At 36.4% G+C, this 19,031-nt stretch overlaps 1 protein-coding gene across 19 annotated transcripts in view; it reads left to right on the top strand.

The window, feature by feature from the left end:
• LOC129313500 (uncharacterized) overlaps window positions 1-19,031 on the top strand; it is a 29,846-nt gene that overhangs the window by 6,161 nt on the left and 4,654 nt on the right. For 4 of the 19 annotated variants that reach the window (XM_054956685.1, XM_054956687.1, XM_054956688.1 and 1 more), the window contains exons 2-4: window positions 261-281; window positions 1,118-1,275; window positions 1,975-2,109. In XM_054956685.1, coding sequence (XP_054812660.1) covers window positions 261-281; window positions 1,118-1,275; window positions 1,975-2,011 — 216 coding nt within the window. In that variant the 3' untranslated portion in view covers window positions 2,012-2,109. Of the gene's footprint in view, window positions 1-260; window positions 2,110-5,178; window positions 5,223-19,031 lie in introns of all 19 variants that reach the window. The other 15 variants (XR_008593978.1, XR_008593972.1, XR_008593973.1 and 12 more) reach the window with 10 other exon arrangements.

Here is a 19,031-nt window from a genome sequence, read left to right as displayed (position 1 = left end):
GTATACATCAGTGACAAATAGCAAAAGAGAATATAACATTGAAAATTTAACTATATTCTACTTTTGGTTTATGAAGCATATACACTTTTAACATGAAGCCTAATCCAATCTAATACATGGTTAAACACTTGCACTAGATGTAACACAATATTCTAGGATGTAATATGTTTAGTCATGCTAGCATTGGTGTTTCCTAGGTTTTGGTTAGCTTCAATTCAAACAATGTCTCAATACTGATAGTGTCTATGCTTCTTTTGCAGGAAACTTTCAAGAATATACTGGTAAGTAAGTGCTATATAAATATTTCAAATTTTAGCTGGACTGATATCTGTGCATAGTCTTAAAATGCGTGTTTTTTTTTTAATTTCAATCAGGTAAAGTACTAATGATACATTTGATCCTTGTGACAGATCTTAATCTGCCATATCTAAAACTGATTGACACGGTTGTCCCTGCAGATATGGTTTGGCCAAAAAAAAAATTATAACTAATAGTAGAAGAATTTGTGACAGATTTTTTTTTTAAAAAATTAATATGAAACAGCTAAAAAAAACCCTTTAACAAATGTGAGCTTTTTGAGAAAGAATCCTCAACCTACACTTATCTCCACACTGATGTTTTATATCCCCCCAATCTGGCTGTGGTAAGTTCTCAATCATATAGGATTCTTTTATCTTTCTTATAGTTTGGCTCTGCATCAGCTTGTGTTGGAAATGGGGTTGCTGTGAGATTGTCAGAAAGTGTTTCTGGTATTTATGTTGTTAAGGCAGTGGGGGTGGGTATTTTGGGCTATATTGTTGGGAATTTCTAGGCTCATTCATTATATGATTAATGGAGATTTTTTAATGTTAAGTTGATTGATCCAGTAGATAAGACAGTGGATAGAGATTTATCCCTCATTCAAGAATTGGGACTGAAGTTTATAATATACCATGAACACACATGTAGATGCTGATCATGTCACAGGGACTGACCACATAAAGGTCTACTGTTGCTGAATCTTTTTTTTGTTCATTTAATTTCTCTCTGTGATCTGCTATTGGATTTATTTTTGCTAGGTTTATTAACATTCTGTAATTGCTTGGTGGTCAAATTTTTAACCACTCATCTTGTATAGAGCAAAGTTCCAGATGTAAAATCTATTATTTCAAGAGCCAGTGGTGCAACAGCTGATCTGTATGTAGAGCATGGTGATAACGTCAGTTTTGGTGATCTTTTTCTGGGGGTTGGTGTTACAGCCTCCTTCCCTGGTTTGGTGTCTTTGTATAAGACTCGGTAAACTTTCTTTGGCATTTTCTGAGATTCTTTCAAGAAAAACATGGTAGGTGGATCTTTTTTGGACCTAAACTTGATTGTATTGATTTTTTTTTTTTTAAGATGGTCATTGTTTCATAAATCTATTGAAGAACTTCACATAAGCATCTAAAAAGTGAATCATAGTTTTCCCCATTCACATATTATGTTGAATGACATAATGATCAGCAAACAATCAGCTCTGCAGCTCAATTGTTAGGGGTGCAATTGCTTTTAAAGAGAAGTATTTTTGTGGCTGCAAATTATTGCTAATCAATTTCCCTTGATGTTGATTATATTAAGCTAGACATGTTTTTTTCCATACGTTGCATGGAGAATGAGGAATGTGTTGCCTTGTTCATGGCTGGTAAATAGTGTAGCTTGTTATAATTTATATATATATATATATGTATGCATATATATCTTGATAAATGACTAGGTGGGCCTTCTATTTACGAAATTTGAGTTCTTGGCCATGCTGTTCACAGTTCGTGGACTGTGTGACTTGATATGGTTTTTATCCTTTATATTAATATCTACATCGACATAAAATGATCCTTTTTTATTCTAATTCTGTTGTGGCAAAAAGCTCTTGTCTTCCGTTATACTTGGCTGTGGGTGACATGTACTAATACACTATTCAATATTGTGTAATGTTCATAATTTTTTTTATTGCTGTAGGCTCATGCTACTCTTGGCCATGCATTGGGTTGTGTAACCTATGTGACAGGAGACGCTTCTGATCAGCCTAAACCTAGGATGGCATTCACAAGAGATGTCCTATTAATTTGCGGATGCTGAAGGACAGGCTTTCAGGTATAAGCTATGCTCCAGTTTTCTTGAAAGATATTTTCTTCTTTTTTTTTAATCCTAAAGCAATGGAGAACAGAGAGCGAGAGGGAATCGGAGGAAGGACAGAATAGTGGGAGAGCAAGAGATTGAACAAGAACGTAGGGAGAGGGAACAATCAGGTTTCTATCGTCAACAAGTGTATAATACAAGAGTTAACCTAGTCTAATTTATAAACTAAGATTTCCTTCTCTTTAAAAGGCAGAAAATAAGTAAAAGCATAAAGTAAGTTCAGATTTCCTTCTTTAGAAGGAAACTTACAAAAAAACTAAATAATGCAAAAGCAATTTGGAAATTTATTTCTTTTTGGAATAATATTTGCCATATTTTCTATTAATTCCCCCTTGCTTCAAAGAACTCTCCTATAAAGAGGTAGAGAGTTGATAGGCTTCTAGCAGGATAGGATTAAGATGCCAGAATTCATCTTCTGAAATCCAAGTGGTATTTTTATTTGAGTGACCTTTCTAATGAACCAAGTAATGAAGGACGGGCCCCTCAAAGGTAAAGACAATTTGGTCATCCATGATGGCTTCAATTTCTTCAATTGGTGGCGAGACAGTCGATAGCGATGGGATTGGTACTTGTAGAGGCTGAGTACTTGTAGAATCATCAGAAAGCAAATGTGAAGGCTAAAAAATTCCCCCGGTAAGGCATAAGATTCTCCACATTAGGCTAAAAACTGGACTTATGGCCATATCAGGAGGTAGTTCTAAAAGATAAGCATTAGGTCCTAATTTTTTTGCAATGCAAAAAGGTCCAAAAGCTCGAGCCTGCAACTTTTTAAAAGTGTGCTTAGGGTAATATTTTGTACGAATTCGAGTCATAACATAGTCATCTATATCAAAGCTTTGAAATTGGTGATGAGTATTAGTAGATAATTTATATTGATCATTACTCATCGCTAATTTGCGCCTAATTTTAGCACGTAATTCATGAAGGCAATGGCAAAGGATTATGCAGATTCAAAGGTGCAAAATGTCAACAAGATTGGCATAAGGTCAATAGGCTGTTTAGGATTAAAACCTTGAGCAATCTAGAAGGGACTTATGCTTGTGGACCAATTCACCGAATTATTATATGCAAACTCAGCAGTGGGTAGAATTAAATCCCAATTCTTTGGCTTGTCTCCAATTAAACTTCTAAACAAATGACCCAAACTTCAATTAATAACTTCAGTTTGCTCATCTATCAAGGGGTGGAATGCAGAAGAGAACTTTAACTGGGCACCAAAAAGTTTCCATAAGGTCTTCCAAAAGTAGCTGACAAACTTAATATCCTTATCAGATATGATAATAGCAGGTAATCCACACAGATGCACAATCTCCTTAAAGAACAACTTTGCCAGATGCAAAGCACCTGTGGTCTTGCTATAAGGAATAAGATGAGCCATCTTGAAAAATATGTCCATAATAGGCAATACAGAGTCATGACCTCTAGCTGTTTGAGGCAATCTGAAGAGAAAGTCCACACTCAAGTCTTTCTAAAGTGCCTTAAGGATTGACAAAAGAGTATACCAACCAGTATTTTATCTTTAAGCTTTAGAAGTTTGACAAGTTCAACATGGATACACTATGTGAGCCACGACATGCTTGAGTGAAGGCCAATAGAACTTGTCTTCAACTAATGCCACCATTTTATTAACCCCTGAATGACTAACTAAACCTCTAGCATGTAATTTCCATGTGAGGAAATCTTGCATAAAAGTATGTGGGATGCATAGCTTGCTTCTATGGAAGAGATGATTGTCTTGAAAGATGAAATTAATATGATCATGACCATTATCGCTAGTAACTTCCTAATATATTACCCCAAAATCAAGACATGCCGCATACTCATCCTTAAGGGTTGTTAAAGCCAATGACACTAACACTTATAGTGTGCAATAAATTGATTCGTCGGCTTAGAGCATCAGCTACTTTGTTTTCTATTCTTGAGTGATGCTTGACAACAAATGTAAATTCTTGAATATATTCAAACCACTTAGCATGTTTAGAACTTAGGTGCCACAGAGATGAATCTAAGTATTTGATGATCAGAGTAAAGAACAAACTGTTGAGGAAGAAGGTAATACTTCCAATACTCCAGGGATCTTGCAAAGGCATAAAAGTCCTTATCATAAATGGAGTATTTTTGCTTAGTAGCATTGAGCTTTTCACTAAAGAAAGCCACTGGGTGATTTTTTTTAACCCAAAACACCACTTATTTTTGTCCTAAATGCTTTACAAGAAACTTTAAAACACTTTCTAATCTAGCAAAGACAGGACTGGAGCTTCAAAAAGCTTTTTCTTAATATCTTAAAAAGCTAATGATGCTACAGAGGTCTACTTAAACTCATCTTGAATGTGGGTCATTACTCTCTTGAATGTGCTTGGTGCATTTGACTATCCGAATAACATGACAAGACATTCGACCAACCCATCTTGCATCTTGAAGGGAGTCTTCCGCTCATGTTTGAGTCTAATCCTAATCTAATGATAACCACTTTGAAGATGAATTTTTGAAAACCAACTAGATCTAGATACCAAATCAAGCATGTCATTAAGTCTAGGATTGAAAAACCTATACTTAATGGTAATTTTGTTGATGTTTATACTGTCTATGCACATTCTTCAACAGTCGTCTTTCTTTGGAGTCAAAAGAGCAAGTATTGTACAAGGACTCATACTATGTTGGATATAACCCCTTTCCTATAATACATTAACTTGTCGGTTAAGCTCGTCTCTATCTTTAGAGTTCATCTTGTAGTGCATTAGGTTGGGGAGTTGTGATCTCGGAATGAAATCAATTGCATATTGGATATCTCTCATTGATGGTAGGTCAGATGGAAGCTCATCCAGGGTGATATCCTAGAATTGCTTTAAGAGTTGTTGCACCTCTTTAGGCATTTCTGAAAAGTAGTAATTCATTAAGAGATCTTAGGCACCAAAATAAGCACAATCATACTTTCTCTACTTTCCTGCGCAAATTGTATTTCTATCAAAAGGGTTTTGGGTTTTGTGCCTTTTAATTTACTTGGGCATTTGCCATTGTTGTCAGGCTTAACAGGATGCAACAAGATTGTCTTGCCTTCATGCTTAAAGGTATAGGTATTCTCTCGACCATAGTCGATGACATTGTGATCATAAAGCCACAATCAACTAAGCAAAATGTGTGCAACATCCATAAGGAGAACATTACAAAGAATCTCTTCTTTGTAGTCACCTAATTGAAGAGGAACGTGGCACCGCTGGGTGATTAGTAAAGAAGTTTTGTCAACCCATGCAACATGTAAAGGTTCTGAGTGAGGTTTTATCTTGAGACCAAGTCAAGGTACTCCTTGACTAGAAATAACATTTCTTGAACTCCCTCAATTAAATACTAACTTGCAAACTTTGTCCCCACACTTCACAAAAGCATGGAAAATACTAGGAGTCGGTCATTCGAGCCGGCCCGAAATAAGTTAGGGTCGTGCTTAACTATATGAGCTTTTTTAAGAGGATATGATACTTTAAGCCCGATCCAAATAAGCCCGGTTTGAATTGAGGTCAACCACTAAAATTTTCAGCTCCATATGTATATAAAATTGGCAATTTTGGCTAAGCTCGACGGGTTAGCCTAAACCCGATAGAAAAAAGTTAGGGTCGAGCTTGGCTATAAGAGAGTAGGATACTTCAAACTCAATCTAAATAAGCCTAGCTTAAATTGAGCTCGACCTGAATAAGCTCAACTTGCCTGAATTATCGGCTCTATAAAATACTTGTTCACTTCTATGAATCATTAGATAAAGGGATTAATAGAATGGATTGCATAATTTTTGACTCAATGCATCTCACATCCGTTTTCATCAAAGATGATGTCCTTATCAACATCTGAAGGACATTCAACTGGATCTATGACTACATCGGCATTAGCATCATCCTCACAATGTGAGTTAATAACTAGAATGTACTGTGTAAAGTCTCCCTTACTAATCTCTAGTTAACTCCAAGAATTGAGGTAACCAAGGGATCAACCTAAGAGGATTACAAAGTTTTTAAATTTTACAACACAAGATTTCAAGCTTTCAAAATTTTCAAACGTTCTTATACTTGTTTCTAAATCTCAAGTTAGAGTAGAATAAATTCATGAAAGTGTGGAATATAGTTTACAATAAAGCATTTGCATTTCCATTGAGAAAAATAGCATTTTAGTACAAAATGTCCTCCGTACCATGTGCCACTATGCATTACACAATTTTGATAACATTGTTGCTGTCATATGAGCAATTGGGCAGAACTTTAGATGCACCCCATTTCTCAGTTCGATATCCAATTGAGGCGATTTAGGTGTTTACAAAGAACTTTTTTCTAACTCAAGCTAATGGCACTGATTTCACAATCAAATAATTTTTCAGTCAAAGATTGGACACCCATCCCTCAACTTACTCCTTTATACATTTCAAACACAACTTGGGTACCCAACATTCAATCCAAGTGCCGAAAGCTTAATTTACACCCTAAACTCAATGGATCATAATGGACTTGTACAATATACCGCATCACAAATTTAGTATATCAAATATATTTTCAATACTCAACCCCTTAATTACAAAAATAGAAGGGGAAGCCTCAATTTCACGATCATCATAGTCATTTCACAACAATTATATTTCTCCCACTCTTTACTTGTACTAGTATTTTGACTCTATTTTAGATTCCACAATCAATACACATTTATCCTAAAGCCCAAAATACACAATTTAATTCAATAATCTAATAGTGCAAGTAAACTAATAATATGTACTTTCCTAGTTAGCAATACCATACGAATTATAGACATAATAAGAATTACAATAAATAAGGCCTACTATTTAGAATAGAATCCTAAGCCTCAGAATGTTTCCCTTGGTTGTGTCTCAATGAGCTAGCTCCTGTAATAATGAAAAGAAAGGAGTGAGTAGAATCACTTAATAACCAAGGTAAGTCTAACTTATACTAATGCATATCAATCAATTTAAATGCAAGTGACAATCAATTATCATGCTCACACCATTTTAACATGTTCAAAACATATGTTCACATTTCACATCCATAATAACATATGTTCTTGAGATAATGGCATCATAACTTAATTTCACATTGATATAAATCAAATCACATGATTTTCTTAACTAGGGTCACAATACAGGCAACCATATGTCCTTTCTATTACAATATGTATGATCATACATCCTTTTTATCTTCCTTATACCTCCGACATAAAATCATGGGTTATTTCACATTGGGATCATTTATGAAATGAGACTATCCTAGCCAATCACAAGAGGGATGACCCAGCCAAGGTTGCCTATTTCATTTATGGGTTATAGTTTTTCTCAAATCTCACACTATGAGATGTTGTTTTTCCTAAACTAGCTTCCTTGTTGAACAAGTGAAAACTAGAGTAGGTTTTAGTCTCTTATTATCTAATGGGATAGTTCCTCATTGTCACACCCCAAAAATTAGGTATGACCGGCACGGGATATGAACACAAAACTCATATCCCTTAAGCCTGATCGAAGAAACTCTGAAATTAATACGTCAAACACACTAATAACAACAACAACAACAACAACAAGCCTTTATCCCACTAGGTGGGGTCGGCTACATGGATTGCAAGACGCCATTGTGCTCTATCATTTATTAAGCTTTTAGAAATATTATTAATTAAGAGATCACGTTCAACAACTTCCAAGAGTGTTCTCTTAGGCCTTCCTCTACCTCTCTTAATCGGACTCAAAGTTATATGTTCCACTCTTCTCACTGGTGCCTCCCTTGGTCTTCTTTGTACATGCCCAAACCATCTCAACCGATTTTCTACCATTTTTTCCTCAATAGGTGCCACCCTCACTTTTTCGCGTATGTGCTCATTTCGAATTTTATCTTTACGTGTATGTCCGCACATCCATCGTAACATTCTCATCTCTGCTACTCCAACTTTATGCTCTTGCTGTCCCGTTAGAGCCCAGCATTCACTACTATATAACATTGCCGGTCTGATAGCAGTACGATAAAACTTTCCTTTAAGTTTATTAGGCACCTTACGGTCACAAATAACTCCTTTAGCTTTTCTCCAATTAAACCACCCAGCTTGAATTCTATGTGAAATATCTCCACTGATTTCGCCATCATTTTGAATAATGGCTCCCAAATATCTAAACTTTTCCACTTGAGGTATAATTTGATCTCCCAATTTCACTTCCAAATTATTTTCGAATAGTCCTTTACCAAATTTACAATATAAATATTCCGTCTTGTCCATGTTCATGATAGATTCAACAAATTTTTACATTGGCTGTTGATGGCCTAACACAACCCTCCTCCTTTACCCGGGCTTGGGACCGGCTATAAACATAGGCGGAGTTGTCAAACACACTAATAAACTAATTAAAAATTGTTATAATACTAAATCAGATATTAAATTTTAAAAGAAATGTGAGGATCCTACCTGTAATCTACGTGGAGCACCTAAGGCCAGACACCAACGTAGGTGTAAAGTTCAAATTTTTCAACAAATTAGGATTTGACTAAAATGATTCTTCTGCTTCAATTCAGCAATAAAACTCCTTAATGGATATCTCGAGCCATGAGTTTAACTATACCGTCTGAGACCAAAATAATAACTTCCAGTGAATAACGTCCCAACAATAATTAACAGAACTTGAATAAAAAGGAAAGTTTAAAATAATTGTGAGTCAAAGAGACAACAATTTTCATAAAAATGTAATAAACTTTAAAATAGAATAACTTTATAAATTTTTTTTTAAATTAAATCTTAAATCATTGAACTATCATAGTGAATATTAATAGGACTTGCTTCCAAGAAAACACATAAATGAGATAAATAGTTATAAACAAATTACTGAGTAACATCAATGGAATATAAAATCCTCAAATACTTGGATTCATAATTATAGGGACTTATCAGAACAATTTACAAACGTGGACACACAGTCCACGAGGGTAACTAACCAAACGCGACTTATGCCACGAAAACAAACGTGGACACACAGTCCACGAGGATATGTAACCAAACGCAGCCGAAGCCACGAAACAAACGTGGACACACAGTCCACGAAGGTAATGCTAACCAAACGCGGCTTGAAGCCACGAAATCAAACGCGGGTATAAAGCCCACGAATAATCATCCCTCCATTCCACGTGCGTTGGTCATCGCACGGGGCTAGCACCTCCTATAAACACCCTGCTAGCTAGGTGTACCATGGCGCGCCAAGGGCTAACGGAACTGCCGTTAGCAACCAGTGTTCTACATAAAAGTCCCTTTTTAAAATCATTTTCAAACATGCGAGAAAATCATCACTTTCAAGATACAGTTCTCATTCTCAAAATCAAACTCGCATGAATACTTTTAAGCATTAAAACTTGCCAGAATCAAATTTTATATCCAATGCTTATGCTTGCATTTATAAAAAAAACTTTCAACTTCGAACTCGCATGAATCGTTTTTCCGTAACAATTCAATAATTTTCAAATTGAAATCCCACAATTAAAATTCAAACTTGTATTTACTGATTAACCAAAATGATCAATTCTGGTAAAATAATTTCACAAAATAAAATAATTTAATCAACAAAATGTCTCATAATCACATTGTTGTCGTAAAAATAATTTGCATAAAAATGTAATATTCAAATAAAAGAGATTTCGATAAAATATCAGTTAGGACGCTATCCACTTACCTGATAATTCCCAAAATAATAATATGTGCTTTTTAAATGCCTCTCCATTTCCCTTTAGCTATGCTATTACCTAGACCAAAAGAATAAACAACTTTCTTTAATAAGAACTCCAATTCATATATTTCTAACTAACATTCGTGAACCCAATATGTAATCTAGAACAATTTTTAAAGTCCTCAATCCTTATTTGTCCTTAATCCACTATCCATATTTAGAATTATATTCTTTATATTCCTTTCTCCTACCTATAATGACATATTCATCTTAACCATACCTCCTTCCTTTAGTAACTGATAAATGATTTATCCTTAAGGCTCTTCGATAATTCTTCTTAAAGTACACATTATTCAAAATAGTACAATTCCTTACCTTACACAACCACAACCGATCTTATGACACTTTTAATTCAATATCATAAATATCATCCAGCATAACAAATTTCTTCCTTGTTCCTCTATGCTTCAAGACCCAAACTATTCTAACAGTTTCAAAATTTCACCTAACATGTTCAAACTCTAATCTATACACCATCAGGTCAAACCATCTTCATTTTTATTCAAATCCTCTCATAGCTCAGGCATGTGTAGGATCAAACAAGCAATAAAGGAGAATCTACAATCCTAGCCACATAAACATATTCACATAACACATATTAATATATTCGTATATATATATAAAAAAATCAAGTGACCTAAACATTAAAATTTAATTAGGATTAATTTGGTAAAGTTTAAGCACTCATTTATATAAAAATTTTCACTCCATCATTCTGTCAAACACACTGTATGTGCAAGAGAAAATTAGTGTGACAAGCTTCTTGCTTTCCTTAATTCTTTATCCAAGCCACATATAGACCCTAACAAGTCTTCTCCTAAAAACTCATGTCCAACATAAACGGTTACATGCAGCAGTAACAGAGGGAAAGGAAATTCTTGTGGCTTCCATCATAAACTCACGCACTTAATCACACAAGACCATCAAGAAAGAGAGTTCGAAGCCAATGGTTTCTCTAACACATACACACATACAAAACCGAGGAGGAAGAAAGGGATTTGAAAATCCATACCTTTGATCAATAATATCAAAAAGTAAAAGGGTACACTGCTGTTCGAACAAGGAAGAGGAAGAAAGAGATCCTCATGCACGCACAACGGCCAGCCGAACAGAGCTCAGAGAACGGCGCGAAACAGAGGAGTAGGAGAAATCATGTATTATATCTCCAGCGGCGGCGGACGGCGTTCTAGCTGACAACCTCATTCGCAATGTTGAAGGAAATTGAGGAAGGAAAGGAGAAGGCGAAAGAGATCAAGAATTCCGGTTCCTTTCTCACTCGAGCACCGATAACAGATCAAGGAAAAAATGGGAAAGGAGGATTCAGTGACGAGAAAACAGGGGAGAGATTCAGGCATCACCATTACATGAAGGACGAACTCGCAACTTTGAGTCTTGACAGTAGCGGATTCATAGCGAACACCGACATCAGCGACGGACTGAGCAGCCAAGCTCCTCACTCGCACACTTCAGAAACACAGAAAGAGAATGGATGGAGAAGAACAAAGGACCAAAACTCTCGACTTTCTCTCTAGCCCACACTCACACCGGCGACGGCAAGGACGAAGGCTGAAGGGAGAGAAGAGGTGATCTCTCTGGTTTCTGGAATTTTCGAAGAAGGAGAAAGAAAAATGAAAGAGGCGGTGCCCGTATCTGACCGAAGGAGAAATATAAATTTAAATTTTGAGGAATTGCAAAAATTACAAAAGAGAGCCCAACATTGTCTCTAATAACATAAAAGACACGGGCACTTTGGTAAATTTTCTAAAATTTTAAACTAAATAAAATTAATATCTAAAAATATTTAAATTTTAAACCTTCAAGTAAGCTATTAATATAATTTTCACTAATTCACCCTTTTCCATTTTCCATAAATAAATTTTAAAGAAAATATAAATTGGGAAATAATAGGAAAAATTATTTTTTTTAATTTTTTTTAATTTTTATTTTTTTTTAATTTTAAGGTCATTACACTCATCAAACAAGTGGGATAATAAAAATAATAAATTCAAGCAAACTATCGAGCTCTAATGGTAGCCTTACAACATGGATTTTAAACTCGTTACTCCTTTTCCTAGGCGAACTCTTGTCTTACATGATCATGCAATGCATACAGATGTAACATCTCATAGCATATGAATATTCATGATACAGGCATGCATAAGATCATCATTGTACTCAAGTCATAAATGGGCATCACATAACACATATACACAAATCATTGAACTCCACTTCACTTTACATAATCGAACTTCTCATCATAAACATTTGTTAAACTCCACAACATTATATCATTAAACTCTATATAATCATATCATTAAACTCCATACAATTATATTATTGAACTCCACAAAATTCTATTTTATTTTCAAAAATTTCTTGCCACGCTTGCATTTTAAATAAGCTCACACATTTCAATTATAACATTTAAATCAATAAATCAATTAATACATAAAAGTAAAAGAAAGATTTCCTTCGATTATCTCAAACCTTTGAGAGCTCAAAAATTTAACCCTCAAATACACACTTCCAAAGCTAATCCAAGTTTGAATGGTGCCAAGTTGTAATTACTTTACATTGATTCACATCAACAATTTGTCAATAACATCCTTAGGATAATTTCCAACATCTAGTTCAACACTTCAACACTCTCCTCATAGACAAAGGTAGCCATAGGGGCTATTAGCTTCCTTGAAGTCACATTAACCTTATTGAACTCCCAGCTAGTTATTAATGGCTTCACATTGCTCAAACCACTTCATTTAAGATGGAATTTCGAGTATTTATTACCTCACAATTACCAAAACTCACAACACCATAAATGCTAGATTTAGATAGCTTAAACAACTTTCCATTAACTATGTTTAAGTCAATGAGTTTAAACCTATAGCTTTTATGGATTGAAAATTATCTTTTCTAACAAACCTAATTTCCATGTTCAAGAAAACAAGAGAGAAGTGAGATTTAAGTTTAGGGAACTTGCATCTAGTATTTAAAAGCTTTGAAATACTTCCAATGCTTCCAAATCACGAGCCCTAGCAAAGGTTTCCATGAGCTCTCTATTTCCTCCTTTTGTTTCTCTTCATTTTTCTATCTGTTTCAAGTTCTTATTTCTACAAAAAATGTGACCATGCGCCGCGGCATGTGACACAAAATCATTCCTCTTTGTTTTTCTCACTTTTTGATGTTCGGGTGCTTGACTTCATTCTGGACTCAATCTTAGAGCTGCAATTACAAACCAAAATATCTGTTAACTTTATGTAATCACACACTATATTAATTTACTTAATTAATCTTATTTATTCAACTAATTAGGGGTTAAATTCTCTGGGATGTTACACATTATGGGCATTTTGAAGCAATGTGACCCTTTGAGTGATAGCAAAAACACTCAATAAGAGAATTGTCGGAGCCGAAGCAAGAACTACAATCTCACTAAGTTTAGAGGTACTACCCTTGAACCCAATTGCTTGACCAGGTGTAAAAGATGAGCTGAGCCTAGATGTAGGTGCTCTTATAGGTCATTTAGACAAAATGAAAGTTCTTACTTGTCTAAGCTGATTGCTCTGCATGTTGGTACACTTGACAGAAAAGTACTGTGATAGAGACTCTACTTTCAAGGTATTAGGATAAGCCCCTTCAAGAGACTCTAGAAAGTTTAACTTGAGCTCCTTTTATACATACAGCTTGAGTCCATTAACAAACTTGGTAATGGTGCACCATTCTTCTTCATCCACATCGCATCTAATCAGAAGGTGATTAAATTGGGATATGTACTCATAAGCTGTGGAGAGTTTCCATAGATTGAAGTATTTGTCGTATAGTTGACTCTTATAATGAGTCGGCATTTTTTTTTTCTTTCAACTTGGCCTTCATTTCATCTTATATGGATAGCCCCATCACTCAATGTTCTTCTGAACATTTTGCCAATACTTTCTAGCAAATCCCACAAGCTTCATCTTTGTAAACCAAACCCATTAAGTATTACTCATGGCATAACATTCCAAATAATCTTCTATGCTAGCTAACTAATCTAAGAATGCACTAGGATTCAATTGTCCATCAAATTCAGGGGCCCAAACCTTAACCTTCTTGGTGATGTTATCAATAGTGCCCTTCTAAAGTTTTCTCTGCCATTCCTATAGACTAGTTGATATGGTCTATGATGATGTTCTTCTTGCTCTTGTCTATCCCAATTTTCATCTATATCATCAAATTAATGATTGGTAAACTTACAAAAGGATGGTCTACCAAGTCTTCCCACCTATAGCTCTAGAGGAATGACCAATCCTAAAGGAAGTACCTTTAGGTTGATTGAGGACTAGGGATTGCCCATTCCTGAGGCTTGACTCTCCTCGAAAGATAGGTCTTCCGAGTAGCCCTTTAATTATCTTCCTGTATCTTGTCTAGATGCTAACTGAATTGCACCCATTATCTCTTCAAACCTATTGTTTGTAAGTTCTTTTAACTCATTGATTTGCTGGTACACGTAAGCCTTTTAAGTCCTTTCAGGTTCATCAAGATGACTTTAGATGATTTGGTAATGTTGGCCATGGTGGATTTTAGTGCATTGATTTCTTGGTTTAATAAAGTTGTGCTTGCCATATAAATCGCAAATAGTCAATGACAAGGTGGTATCCTAATGTGCAGGGTTTAGGATGGTACTAGTAACTTAAGGAAGAAAGGTTTTCAAATTGCCCTCACCTGGAAAAGTGAAGTCCCTTTTTAACAATTCTAATCCTTCGAGAATTCAAAAATTCCACAGGGATCATATGTTAAATAGGTAACAACTTAAGTGAAATTTTTACAGTAATCTCCAAAAGTTCAAAAAGCTCATAGGAAAATTATTAGAAACTTTGACTAACCTAGGGTAATTTCTTTGACCCAGGTATAAGGCTGAATTGTGTGTGAAGTAAATGTATTTGGTTATATGAATACCACTGTCAAAAGTTACAAATCAACAAGATAATGATCAATGTAAATTCTTTTTTTACAACAACAACAATAACAACAACAAGCCTTTATCCCACTAGGTGGGGTCGGCTACATAGATTGCAAGACGCCATTGTGCTCTATCGTTTATCAAGCTTTTAGGAATATTATTAATTAAGAGATCGCGTTCAACAACTTTCAAGAGTGTTCTCTTAGGCCTTCCAAGAGTGTTCTTTTTTTAATCAGAATATTAAACTAAACACGATTAAAATTAAAATTGCAATGCTCAAATAAACCTAAGTACCAAGCAACAAAGATTTCAAGCCTACCTATAAATAGAATCCTTTTTTTTAATAACTGATAGAGCTAGAAAATATATCAAGACATATGAGAGGAAATTGAGGGGGAGACAAGGGACAGAGAGGAAAGACCCAGCAGTTTAAGGTTATTGTACTAAGGGTCCTGATAATAGGGACAAGTCATGATGCTTATAGAGTGGCTATAGACTCAGCATAGTAGCTAGAGTTACTTTTGGGTTGCTTTAATATTGTACTTTGTTTTGGGAAGGACTCATCAAGAATGTTTTAGAGAAGAGATACAAGTGAGGAGAGTCTTGGTCTCCCGAAAAACCGGCGAGGGGCTATTTCAGCATTTGTTCTTGTAATCTTGGTACTGATTAGGGAATAGGGTTTTGGCCAAAATCAATGAAAGTCATTTTGTAACATTGATTCGGTTATCCAGTCATTAATAGCAAAACCTTTGCATTTCCCTCATTTATTGCTTGTTTTATAGTTTTATGTTGTTGTGCATTTAAGTTTAAAGTTGGGTTCTATCATTTTGGTATCAGAGCAGCACAATCCTAAGGTATTGGGATTATTTAAAAATGGCAAAACAAGTGGAATATGCCAACCCGAATGTACAAGAATTAAAAGAAATAGTTGGGGTATTATCCAGAGACATAAACAGTCTCCGAGAGATGATTTAGAGGATGGAGGCACAAATGCAGAAAAATACAGCGGAATCTCACGTGCAAGAAGAGGGTATTTCAGGGGGGAATGGTAGAGACGAAAAGGATGTTGGGAGATTCGGAAAGCTGGAACTACCTGTCTTTGCCGGCGAAGACCCACTTGGTTGGCTTTTCCGTGTTGAAAGGTATTTTTATATTAACTCGGTAAATGAGGAGGAGAAGTTGGACGCTGCAGTGGTTTGTCTTGAAGGAAAAGCCTTGAACTGGTACCAATGGTTGGAGACGAGGACTCCTTTGTGCAGCTGGTCTGATTTTAAAAGAGAATTGCTGAGTCGTTTCCACTCTACTCAACGAGGAGGAGAATATGAGTTGTTGTTTGTGGCCAAACAGGGGGGCTCTGTGTTAGAATATGTTGAAGAGTTTGAGAGATTGTTAGCACCTTTAGGAGAAGCTTCCGAAGAATGTTTAATAGGTGCTTTTCGTTCTGGGTTGAAAGCTGAAATCAGGGCAGAGCTGAAGCTATTGACTACTCTGACCTTACGTGAAGTAATGGAAGCAGTGCTCTGTGTCGATGAAAGGAATCAATTGTTGGAGGAAGAAAAAGGCCTGAGGGCTTCACGGACCCAACGATTTCAGAATGGGCCCAAACCTATTCTGGCCCAATCTTTCATCCCTCGTGTGTCACAAGTGCCAGAGACGGTGAGAGGTTTTTCTACGGCATTCTCCACAACAGACCCAAAGCCCATTGACTCGAAAAAGATAGAATGGCGAAGGAACGAAACTAAAGTTTATGATGCGAAAACAAGGAGCACTTTGACTGGGATGAGTTCAGCACGAAGAGGAGGAAACTCTCGAAGACTTTCGACATTGAGATTGCTCGTAGAAGGGAATTGGGACTCTGTTTCAAATGTGTTGAGAAGTTCGGTCCAAATCATGTTTGCAAAAATAAGCACCTCCAAGTAATGCTGCTGGAACCGGACGCTAAAGACACCATTGAAGGACTCGAGGATGCTGTTGAGAGTGAAAAGGAGTGTGCCGAGGCTGATACAGAAGCAACGCACATGGAGTTATCCTTAAACTCCATTTCTGGGTTTGGGAATAATCACACGATGAAGGTAAAAGGGCAACTCGAGGGAGCAAATATTGTAATATTGATTGATAGTGGTGCAACCCACAACTTCATAGCAGAGAATCTGGTGAGCAGATTCGGAGTGGTGAATGATGAGATTTCCGAGTATACCATCACTGTGGGAGATGGATGTACACTTCGAAGGAAACAAAGATGCAAGGATGTTAAGCTAAAGGTACAAGGACTTGATGTAATACAGACCTTCTACCTATTTCCTCTTAAGGGTGTTGATGTAGTTCTGAGGGTTAAATGGTTGCGGTCATTGGGAGACGTGAAGGTTAATTGGGGAAGATTAACCATGAAGATTGGAAAAGGAGATAATAAGGTGTGTTTACAAGGGGACCCATCACTGTCCAGAACTCAAGCTTCTCTGAAGTCATTAATGCGATCCTTGAGAAAACAGGGAGAAGGGTTTCTTATTGAATATAGCAGTTTTGAACAAACTCAAGAAGAAAGTTTAACTTGGCCACCTGAAGTGCAAAACCTACTGGACAAATTTCCCACAGTTTGCCAAGTTTCTAGGGAGTTGCCACCAACTCGTGCCCAAGACCATGCTATAGTGATCAAGCCAGGGGAGCAACCTCCAAATTTGTGACCTTATAGATACCCACACTTGCAAAAGAATGAGATTGAAGTCATGATAAAAGATATGCTCAAGGCTGGAATTATTCAGCATAGTAACAGTCTTTATTCCAGCCCTGTGTTGTTGGTTAGAAAGAAAGATGGAAGCTGGAGGTTTTGTGTTGATTACAGAGCTTTGAATAAAATTACAATCCCTGACAAGTTCCCTATTCCAGCTATTGATGAATTGTTGGACAAATTGAAAGGATCCACTGTGTTTTCAAAGCTGGATTTGAAGTCGGGGCATCATCAAATTCGAGTCAAAGCTGGAGATGAACATAAAACAGCTTTTCGAACCCATGAGGGACACTATGAGTTTAAAGTCATGCCTTTTGGCCTTACCAACGCCCCCTCCACCTTTCAATCACTGATGAATGAGGTATTTCGTGAACATTTACGCAAATTTGTACTTGTTTTTTTTTTGACGACATTCTTGTGTACAGCAGTGATCTATCTACTCACTTGGGACACTTAGAAACAGTGTTAAATATCTTAAGAAAAAATCAGTTGGTGGTCAACTTGAAGAAATGCAGTTTCGTCCAGCCCAGGATTGAGTATCTTGGCCACATTATCTCAGAAGAAGGAGTCCAAGCTGATCCCTTGAAGGTAGAAAGTATGGTGAAATGGCCACAACCCAAGAGTGTGAAGTCACTAAGGGGTTTCTTAGGGCTGATCGGTTATTATCGAAGATTCGTTAGAAACTATGGAAAAATAGCTAGCCCGCTCACTGATTTGCTCAAGAAAGATGCCTTCAAATGGACATCGGAAGCAACTACTGCTTTTGAAAAACTCAAGACAGCCATGACTACCTTACCAGTGCTTGCAATGCCTGATTTCTCAATCCCATTTGACCTGGAAACAGATGCTTCTGGGACAGGGGTTAGTGCTGTATTGATGCAAAGAGGCAGACCCCTTGCTTATTATAGCCAAAAACTCTCAAGTAGAGCTCAACAATGCTCCGTTTATGAGAGAGAACTGATGGCAATTGTTATGGCAGTCAAGAAATGGAGGCACTATTTATGGGGGCAGAAATTCAACATCCGAACAGATCAGAAAGCCTTGAAGTACTTGCTGTAGCAGCGAGTATTGGAAGAGAATCAACAGAAATGGGTGTCTAAACTTATGGGATTCAAATTTGAAATCACTTACAAACCAGGAAAGGAAAATAGAGCTGCTGATGCTCTCTCTAGACAGGAAGAATCCCTAGAAATGATGGGGTTTTCTATGTGGCAATGTAATGACATGGAAGAATGGGAGAAGAAAGTGCAAGCTGACCCCAAATTGAGCAAGATTATGCAACAACTCATCACTAATCCAGAAGAAGCAGAAGGGTACAGCCTGATTAAAGGGTGTTTACACTACAAAGGAAAATTAGTGCTGTCAAAAAATTCTGTACGGGTACCAATGCTACTAAAGGAATACCATGACTCGCCGACGGGAGGACATTCAGGGTATTTACGTACTTATAAACGGCTGACCAATGTTGTTTATTG

This window comes from Prosopis cineraria, unplaced genomic scaffold (assembly GCF_029017545.1).
Source record: "Prosopis cineraria cultivar Desert tree isolate PC_DT_omini unplaced genomic scaffold, ASM2901754v1 PC6, whole genome shotgun sequence".
NCBI classification, from domain to species: domain Eukaryota; kingdom Viridiplantae; phylum Streptophyta; class Magnoliopsida; order Fabales; family Fabaceae; genus Prosopis; species Prosopis cineraria.
This window is presented reverse-complemented; position numbering and strand designations above follow the sequence as displayed.